The sequence below is a fragment of the Hyperolius riggenbachi genome, chromosome 5 (genome assembly GCF_040937935.1).
Source record: "Hyperolius riggenbachi isolate aHypRig1 chromosome 5, aHypRig1.pri, whole genome shotgun sequence".
Taxonomy (NCBI): Eukaryota; Metazoa; Chordata; class Amphibia; order Anura; family Hyperoliidae; genus Hyperolius; species Hyperolius riggenbachi.
The window spans coordinates 156,990,111-157,000,745 of NC_090650.1; the positions used below are offsets into that span (position 1 = coordinate 156,990,111).

General features: G+C 41.6%; 1 protein-coding gene across 3 annotated transcripts in view; it reads right to left on the minus strand.

The window, feature by feature from the left end:
• HERPUD2 (HERPUD family member 2) overlaps positions 1 to 10,635 on the minus strand; it is a 321,312-nt gene that overhangs the window by 88,807 nt on the left and 221,870 nt on the right. For all 3 annotated transcript variants that reach the window (XM_068236392.1, XM_068236391.1, XM_068236390.1), the window contains 2 exons: positions 9,827 to 10,180; positions 4,266 to 4,343 (listed from right to left, as the gene is read on the minus strand). In XM_068236392.1, the coding sequence (XP_068092493.1) occupies positions 4,266 to 4,343; positions 9,827 to 9,973 (225 nt within the window). In that variant the 5' untranslated portion in view covers positions 9,974 to 10,180. The remainder of the gene's footprint in view (positions 1 to 4,265; positions 4,344 to 9,826; positions 10,181 to 10,635) is intronic.

Below are 10,635 nucleotides of genomic sequence, written 5' to 3' on the forward strand. Positions count from 1 at the left end.
TTTTTCATTATGTATCTATTTAAAATAACTTTTCAGCATTTTGCTACTGAAAAAGTACCAAAAAGTAGGTGAAATCGTACTATCAAAATTATTTTGAGCATTTCTTGCTGGCTGGGGGTTTACAAGGCATTTTTTGATAAGTTTGATAATATCACCCAGGAGAAAACTGAAGAGAAAACGACTAGCACACAGCACCATTCTCCCACCACCAGCAGCTCCGTTCTGCCATCAAATATGGGCAGGGAGGAAGTGGCAACTCTTCCTCACCTCTGCCCATCCATAGTCCCACCCCCTCCACTCGCCGCTATAGTTCCCCATATGAATCACTGCACACAGCGCGCAGGGGAGCTGTGCTGTGTAGGGGCTTATGGTGATTGAGGTCGGAAGGATAGTCAACCTCAACTATTATTATTATTATTATTTATTGTATTTATAAAGCGCCAACATATTACGCAGCGCTGAGCTTAATTTAGGTAAATACCGCAAATACCACAAGATCGCACACAGCGCAGCTCCCCTGCGCACTGTGTGCAGAGAATAATTAGGGGAACTACAGTGGCGAGTGGAGGGGGCTGAATTATGGACGAGCAGAGGGGAGGAAAAACTGCCACTTCCTCCCAGCTCATATTCGCCGTTCTGCTCAGTCGGGAAGGAATTTTTTCCCTTTTGGGGCTAATTGGACCATGCCTTGTAAGGGTTTGTCTTCCTCTGGATCAACAGGGATATGTGAGGGAGCAGGCTGGTGTATTACTTTGTTCTCTGGTTAAACTCGATGGACATATGTCTTTTTTTCAACCCAAATAACTATGCAACTATCACTGAGCAGAACAGAGGGGCCACAGGGGGCGCTGGAGGATGGTGCTGTGTGCTAATCGCAGCACCAATAATTAAACAATATTAAAAGTATGGGGGGGGGGGGGCAGGTCAGGGGTACTTTAAGCATATAGATAGGGGAATGCTAAGGGACAAAAGGATAATGTTAGGTGTAGAAATAGGGATTCACTTTGGGAGGTGGTTAGTGTCAATTGATAGACAATTCAATAGTACAATATCAGTAATAGAAAATTACCAATTTTCTATAGGCAACACCCAGTATAAATCAACAGGTGCCTTTACTAAACATACTTTTAAGCAGACCATTTTACTCCAGAACCTGTGTCTTTAGCCAGGAGTTAACCTTTTTACAGCAGGAGTTACATATTCCACTGGGCTCTGTGAAGGAAAGAAGTCTTCCTGAGCAGGTAGTTTTTCCCTGGTGTGGAAACAAGAGCACCTTGTTTCCGCACCTTGTTTGCACCTCCCAAAGAAAGAGCAGGACACATTCCACTTGCTGAACAAAATTCTTGTGTTGTGGGACTATTCTTTTGGATCTGTCATTTCAAATTGTATTTAATTTGCTGTAAAAAGCCCTTAGGATGTGCTAAATGAAGCTGTAGTTTTGTTTGCTTGCTGAATACGTTATTTAAATTATACAGCTGTTTTCAGGAACAGTCCCACACTTTGCTTGTACAAAAGAATAATATGGTGCTATATCCCTACCCAAGTACCCAACGAGAGAGGGCAGGAGCTTATTCAGGTTTTGTAGGATTTGGTCCATTTAATTATTTTAATAAACCATTGCCGTTTGAAGGTTTTATGTCCATGTCTGTCCCACATATCACATGGGTGTAGGTAAGTTTTTTTTTCTATGGCAGGGAAAGATCAACCATCTTGACACAGTCATACAAGCTGGGTGGGAGATGTCCATTTACAGTGGCTTGCAAAAATATTCGGCCCCTTTGAAGTTTTCCACATTTTGTCATATTACTGCCACAAACATGAATCAATTTAACTGGAATTCCACGTGAAAGACCAACACAAAGTGGTGTACACGTGAGAAGTGGAACGAAAATCATACATGATTCCAAACATTTTTTACAAATAAATAACTGCAAAGTAGGGTGTGCGTAATTATTCAGCCCCCTTTGGTCTGAGTGCAGTCAGTTGCCCATAGACATTGCCTGATGAGTGCTAATGACTAAATAGAGTGCACCTGTGTGTAATCTAATGTAATCTCTGTGACGGTCTCAGAGGTTGTCTAAGAGAATATTGGGAGCAACAATACCATGAAGTCCAAAGAACACATCAGACAGGTCAGGGATAAAGTTATTGAGAAATTTAAAGCAGACTTAGGCTACAAATAGATTTCCAAAGCCTTGAACATCCCACGGAGCACTGTTCAAGCGATCATTCAGAAATGGGAGTATGGCACAACTGTAAACCTACCAAGACAAGGCCGTCCATCCTAACTCACAGGCTGAACAAGGAGAGTGCTGATCAGAAATGCAGTCAAGAGGCCCATGGTGACTCTGGACGAGCTGCAGAGATATACAGCTCAGGTGGGGGAATCTGTTCATAGGACAACTATTAGTCGTGCACTGCACAAAGTTGGCCTTTATGGAAGAGTGGCAAGAAGAAAGCCATTGTTAACAGAAAAGCATAAGAAGTCCCGTTTGCAGTTTGCCACAAGTCATGTGGGGGACACAGCAAACATGTGGAAGAAGGTGCTCTGGTCAGATGAGAACAAAATTGAACTTTTTGGCCAAAGTGCAAAACGCTATGTGTGGCAGAAAACTTACACTGCGCATCACTCTGAACACACCATCCCCACTGTCAAATATGGTGGTGGGGATGGTGCTCTGGGGTTGCTTCTCTTCAACAGGGACAGGGAAGCTGGTCAGAGTTGATGGAAAAATGGATGGAGCCAAATACAGAAACCCTCTTGGAGTCTGCAAAAGACTTGAGCTGGGGCAGAGGTTAACCTTCCAGCAGGACAACGACCCTAAACATAAAGCCAGTGCAACAATAGAATGGTTTAAAACAAAAACATATCCATGTGTTAGAATGGCCCAGTCAAAGTCCAGATCTAAATCCAATTGAGAATCTGTGGCAAGATCTGAAAACTGCTGTTCACAAAAGCAGTCCATCTAATCTGACTGAGCTGGAGCTGTTTTGCAAAGAAGAATGGGCAAGAATTTCAGTCTCTAGATGTGCAAAGCTGGTAGAGAATTATCCTTAAAGACTGGCAGCTGTAATTGCAGCAATAGGTGGTTCTACAAAGTATTGACTCAGGGGGATGAATAATTACGCACACCCCACTTTGCAGTTATTGATTTGTAAAAAATGTTTGGAATCATGTATGATTTTCGTTCCACTTCTCACGTGTACACCACTTTGTATTGGTCTTTCACTTGGAATTCCACTGAAATTGATTCATGTTTGTGGCAGTATTATGACAAAATGTGGAAAACTTCAAGGGGGCCGAATACTTTTGCAAGCCACTGTAGTTGTATTGGCTTTACCAAGGAGATGAACTTTGGGGTACAAGGTGAAAGGGCAATCTATTTTATTATGAATGAAGTTTATTACTTTCTTCCAGTATGTGGGAATAATGGGACAAATTATATTGAAAAATAAAACGGCTGTAGTACAGCATCTTGGCCATATGGGGCCGCTGGCTCTTGAGAGCAGGATGTGCATTTATGTAACCTTCTCCATAACACGGGGTGGGAGGGGGATAAATTTAGAGGCTAAAATTGCCTCTTTCCAGACCTTTTGCTCAAAGGTAAGGATGTCAGGAAGAAATCTATGATGCATCTTCTCCTCATTATTTTACTTAAAAAATGTTTAGAGTCTTAAGTAAACAGTCTTCTCTCTTTTGAAGGTATGGGATGTTATTTGATGAGCTATTGGCCAGCAATTAGGTGATTGCTGCTTTATAAATAAGATCTGCAGAAAAAAAATTGGTGATCTTGGGATTGAAAAGTGGCGATCATGAAAGCAGGGGAAACGTAGTAAAAGTGATGATCATTTTTGCTGAGCCTCACTTTTACAAACAGGGCTTTTGACATGCAGCTCTTTGGGGTGTTTATACATGGATAAAAAAAGCTCTACCACTAGGTGCCTACAAAAGACTAGGAAAGCTCTAGTGTTTTTAACCTGACATGCACATCCAGTGTTTCATTTTATGTGGCGAAATGTCTCCATTACTGCTTATGAGCTTGCTTAACCAGCAGCGATATACAGAATGTTTTAAAAAGCTCTTTTCTCCTGTACTCTGCTGAAACAACAGTTCATGCTCCATTCAGACAGATAACTTCTACCGCTTGCAAAGTATTTCATTAAACGTTGGGAGGAATAACTATTTTAATTTGTATTTTATAAGGTGGTGAGATAGAAAAATACATTTGTTTGGATATAAACAGTTTGCACAGTATAACACTTACTTCCCTGAGAACATCTTTCAACTGCAAGTGATCAAGAAGAAGTTTGCCAGAATACACAAGCCTCTGATCCTTGCTCAACTAAAAGGAAAAAAAAAATGCAAGAAGCATTACATGCATTAGAAACATCACAAATGTATTCCCTCAACAACCAAGTAATAACAGATGTTTATAGATAAGCCACAGCAAAGCTATAAAAAAAAAATAAAAAATAAAAAGTCATAGGTCCGTAAAAAAACATTTTACCCCCATGGCCTTTAACTTTGGATTTCTTTGTCTATGACATTCAATTCACTTTATTGTCATTGTGTAACACAACGAAATTACTTTTCATGACAACCCCACGGTGCATATAGGGAACATAGTGATAGTAACGAGGAAGAGAAGAAATTATACAAGTATGCCAGGTATTACAGATGTTTAAACAATTTGTACACAGTGTTAATTATTTCAGAGAGGATTCAGAGTTTATCAAGTTTATGGCGGATGGGAAAAAGCTGTCTTTCAGTCTGTTTGTGTGTGTGCGGATTGATCTAAAACGTTTACCTGATGGAAGGAGCTCAAACAGGGCATTTCCAGGGTGAGTGTTGTCCTTGATAATGTTTTTGGCCCTTCTTAAGCTGCGAGTATTATACAAAAGTTCCAGTGATGGTAGTTCAGTGCCAATAATGGCTTCTGCTGTTTTAACAACTCGCTGCAGGGCTTCTCTAGTAGCCTTCGTGCAGCTGTTGTACCAGGCCGTCATGCAATTGGTCAGAACGCTTTCTATAGTGCATCTGTAGAAATTAACCAGCAGCTTCTGTGGGAGGTTAGCGCTCCTTAGTTTTCTCAGAAAGTAGAGGCGTTGTTGTGCTTTGCCAGTTAGAGCTAAAGCATTGTCAGCCCAGGACAGGTTCTCTGCGATGGTGACTCCCAAAAATTTGAAGCTGGAAACTCTCTCCACAGCCTCTGCATTGATCATTAGCGGTAGGCGAGTAGTCTTTTTGGTGGTCCTAAAGTCCAGAATAATTTCTTTGGTCTTCTTTGTATTTAACAGGTTGTTAATGTCGCACCATGCAGTCAGGTTCCTAACTTCTTCTCTGTATGCAGCTTCCTCATTGTCTGATATAAGCCCAATGACAGTCGTATCATCTGCAAACTTAACAATTACGTTTGAGGTATGGATAGGCTGGCAGTCATGGGTGAAAAGTGCATAGAGGAGAGGGCTTAATACACAGCCCTGTGGCACGCCAGTGCTCAGGGTAAGGGTGGAGAATGTCTGTTTTCCTAGTCTGACAGTATGAGGGCGATTAGTAAGGAAGTCCAATAACCAAGTACATATGGAGGGAGCAAGACCTAGTGCATGGAGTTTGTTGGTCAGCTGGCTAGGTACAATGGTGTTAAATGCTGAGCTGTAGTCAACAACGAGCATCCTAACATAGGAGTTGGGCTTTTCCAGGTGTGAGAGGGCAGCATGGAGAGCTACACAGATGGCATCCTCAGTCGATCTATTTGTTCGGTAAGCAAACTGGTGTTGATCTAGATTTGCTGGGATGGAGGCCTTGATGTGTGTGGCTACCAGTCGTTCAAAGCACTTGGCGATGACAGGGGTTAGAGCAACTGGTCGATAATCATTAAGACAGGTTATCCTAGGATTTTTTGGGACTGGCACAATGGTTGTAGATTTAAGGCATGATGGAACTACACCCAAGGACAGAGAGAGGTTGAATATTTGTGTAAAAACTTTCGCTAGTTGACCAGCACAGGCCTGGAGCACACGTCCTTGCACACCATCAGGACCTGCAGCTTTCCTGGTGTTGATATTTGTGAGTGCTTGCTGCACTTCATGTATGTGAAGGATTAATGGCTGTGAGTCTGTAGTGGGCCCAAAGTTGACTGGAGGCCGATTGTTGTCTTTTTCAAATCTAGCAAAGAAGTTGTTAAGTTCCTCTGCTAGGCTGGGGATGTTATTGTCCAGTGTATATTGAGTGCTATTCTTCTTTTTGTAATCTGTGAATAGTTGAATGCTTTGCCACATCCTCCTTGGGTTTGAGTCATTTTCAAAGTTTTCCTCAATCCTTTGTTTGTATTTAAGTTTTGCATTTCGTATGCCTTTTTTCAGACTTGCTCTGGCTGAAGAATATGCGTCTAAAAGCTTTGTTTCTATTCTTTAGAAGTCCCTTGAGTTCTTTTGTTATCCATGGTTTATGATTTGGGTAAACCGTAATTCTTTTGTTGACAGTGATGGTGTCCACACAGAAATTAACATATGACAATACAGAGGAAGTACTCGTCTCCAGGTCTGTTTCATGAAAGAAAATATCCCAATCCGTATTTTCAAAGCAATCTTGGAGCTGAGAGACGGCAGTCTCAGGCCAGACTTTAACAGACTTGCTAATTGGTTTAGCAGTGTTGATAATGGCTTTGTATGCGGGAATAAGAAACGAAGATAGATGGTCAGACTGTCCCAGTGGGGGGCGTTGGGTGATCTTGTAGGCACTTTTTATGTTTGCATAGACATGATCCAAGGTGTTTTCTCCTCTGGTTTTACAGTCCACATGCTGATAAAATCTGGGAAATACCTTCTTAAGATTTGCTTGGTTAAAATCTCCAGCAATGATGAAAATTGCATCAGGGTGTAAATTCTGTTGCTTACTAATGATATCAAACAGTTGTTCATTTGCTGACTTAGTATTGGCATGAGGTGGAATGTATACTGCTATAATTATAATAACTGTATGTTCCCTGGGTAGGTAAAACATCTCAGCATTAAATATTCCACATCAGGTGAACAAGACTTGTTGATTATGGTTACGTTAGTGCACCAAGCATTATTGATATAAACACATAGTCCTCCACCTGTTTTCTTGCCAGAATCATGCGTTCGATCAGCACGGTGAAGCGTGTGACCTGCAAGCTCAACTGCAGCGTCTGGTATGGAGGGGTCCAGCCATGTCTCCGAAAAAATCAAAAGGCAACAGTCTCTCATAGTTTTATATGTGGAGATATCCAGTCGGAGCTCATCCATTTTATTTGCGAGGGATCTCACATTTGCAAGCAGTGCGCTAGGAAGAGGGGTTTTATGTGGAGTAGCTCTCAGTCTAGTTAGCAGTCCTGATCGCTTACCTCTCTTTTGTTTCCTCTTGCTTCGCTTTCTGCCCCGTCTATTTCCGAGGATAGCAGTGGTTAACGAAAGACCCGGTGATCTAAGAATCTCCTGCGGTATTGATTCCGTGACATTGCTATGAGAGTGATTGTTGTCAAGAGTGGCCAACCTGAAGTGCTCCGGTGGCCCCACCTGCCTCCTTCCCACACACATACCTACCACTACCGCTCATGCACAGGCTGTGAGCAGAAGAGGCCACAGCTTGGTCTTCTCAAACCACACCAAATGAAATTATGATACACCAATTCAGACTTCAGAAGAGAAGGGCTTTTACGGCCCCTGAAGGCATGTAAGTGGTGGTAGTTTCAAGTGTAATAGCATGGACACACGATCTTGCATATCCACCTGTGTTGCAGAACAGCAAGTGGTCACGCAATTTACACAAATGCATTGCACAGGAAGTATTACCATCTGTTTTCACTGGAACAGGGAGTTCTTTGCAGCTCACAGTATTGCAAAAGGAGAATCATCACTCTTCTGTCCTGTTCTGTCCCAGTCCGTTAAAATAGACACAAAAATGGATGGAAAACTGATGAAAATGTACTGGACAAGACTGCAGAATAACTGAACAACTGTTTATCTGTGGTATGTGTGAACCCAGCCGTTCTTATGCAATCTTCAAAGTACCCCTGAACTCGCTGTGGTAATTAAGCTCAGAAGGATAGTGTACTAATAGCTGAATTTGTACACTATCATTCCGAGCTCAATTACCACAAGCCTGCACACAGTGCAGCTCCCATACTCGCCGTGTACTATAATACTTATGGGGAACTCTAAGTGGCGAGTGAAGGGGGCGGAACTAAGGACAGGCATAGGGGAGGAAGAATTGACACTTCCTCCACGTCCATAATCGAGCTCTGCATTACGACTTAGCAAAGCAGGGGACACAGGGAGTGCTAAAGTGGGAGGATGGTGCTGTGACATGTTTCACAGCACCACAAATAAAAAACATCAAAAATATCTGATTTAGGGCCCGTTTCCACTAGCACGGTTTCCGCGCCGAATCCGTAGAGCTTCTCCGCACGCAAATCGCGCAAGGAAACTCTGCCATAGGAAACAATGGCGCCGCCAGCAGAATCGCTTGCCCTAGCGATTCGGCCGACATTGCCATCCGTTTCCGTGCGGGAGGCTATGAATCCCATGGCCGTTCATAGCACGGCTGATGGGATTCGGCTGCGTACCCGTAGACCAGGAAGTGCCACTGCGTCTTGCAACCGCGCGCGGCAAAAGTGGAAACGGGCCCTTAAAAACGAGTTCAGGGCAACTTTAACAATACTAAGTAGAAATGGAGGCTGACAGGCACTATTAAAGCACACCTGAAGTGAAATCTTATACAAGATGTCACTTTAGATGTGCTTTAAATGGAAATACAGAATTTATCACTTCTACTTAGTGTGGAAATACATTTTAAAAATCTCAGAAATGTGCAGCAGAGGGGGCCGATAACCGCCCCTGCTGAGAATCTAGCGTGTGTACAGAGACATCCAATGTGCACCCCCTGCGGGGGCCCCAATGATCAGCCTGGTTAATCGACAGAGCCACAGGACTGTGGAGTCGGTACAAAAAACATCCAACTTTATGAAACTACTGACTCCAAGTACCCAATATTGCTCCGACTGACTCCTAGACTCCTTAGTTTAATACTTACCAGGGCTCTGGAGTCGTTCAAAAATCGTCTGACTCCTCAGTTTATGGAACCTCCGACTCCAGGTACCCAAATATTGCTCTGAATCCACAGCCTGGTAAGCCAAAAGCATGGTTTTCCGTACTCAGCCCACATGCTGCATGATGCAACTCTCTTGCTGCTCTGTTGGCCTTCCACAACCCGCTTAGCAACAGAATGTCCCAAGTACCAATTCCTGCTGGGTGACATGCCTCATATGTGTATTCAAGGCTTAATACCTCTCAGACTGCATAGCATCTAGCCATAAATATCTTCCTGGTTGCTTCAGTGGCCTCAGGAGTCAATATAACCAATAAAGATAAAATTACGAAATTGCCTGTCATACAGCATCACCATATGTGTTAAAGCATCACCATATACAGTACCTGTAAATCAACAGTACTTCCTGAAATTTTTCAGTGAAGGAGTTAGACAATGAGCTCTATTCATAAAACTTCTCAAACATGACTTATTTATCGTCTATTTTATAAAAATAACCTTTCAGCAATTTTACAAGCAAAATAAACACTCAAAGTAAGTTGTTCCAGATTAACTTCATTTCAATATTACTTTTCTTACCCTAATTATATTATATTTTTGCTCTTTGGAAGCTTAAAAACGTAACATAGATAAGGTGAAAACAGAGGAAAGCAGGTGAAAAAGCTTTGTGAATAGAGCTGTGTTCTCTATCAGCACCATGTACAAGTACTAATTCTGCTAACTTATGTTATGCATAGTAGTTCTATCATTACTCACCGGTTTGCTTGGATACACATTTGAGAGATGTGTCTTTAGTTTCTCTACTGTCCAGTCTAGGAAGCAATTAATGGTTTGATCGTCATATTTCTGATTGGGAGCTTTAATAACTAAAGTCACAGGGATATCCATCATGACTTGATCCATGGCAAACTGATAAGCTTTTAAGTCCAATTCTATTAAATTAATGTTCAAGTTCTTCAAAAATGTGGCAGCATGGTAAGACCATATTAGTTTTTCTTATATCACAGTGGTCTGCCTTCGAACTTCATGGAAAAAGCAATTAAATTTGGTACAGTCAGTTCACGACAACAGGACAGTTTAATGAATTCCATCCAGAGAGTTTTAAAGAACCTGTGAGGGACAAAAAAAAAAAAGAAAAAGAGAATGTTAGGGAGGATGCACATAAATAATATTGTATGAAAAAGATAAAGGAGTAACAAAAAAAAAAAGAAAAAAAAAAGGCCTTGCTTAGGAAAAGTTACCAACTGTAATACAGAGTTATTGGGAATCAAGACTAAAGGTAGCAATACACAATTCAACCAAACCAATTGATGTTTCAAGCAATACAATCAATCCAGTATATTGAATTAATGTAATAGATACAAAGAAAAGAAAAAAAAATTGTATGGTATATTATTATTAATTTATAAAGCACCAACATATTCCATGGCGATGACATATTCCATGGCGCTGAGGTGTATGGCCACCATGAGGCAGAATGTTTTGCGTTTTGTTTTTTAAATACCAAAACTAGATATGTCACATGCTTCAAAAAAATTTAGATCTTTAAAGGTTAAAAGGACACT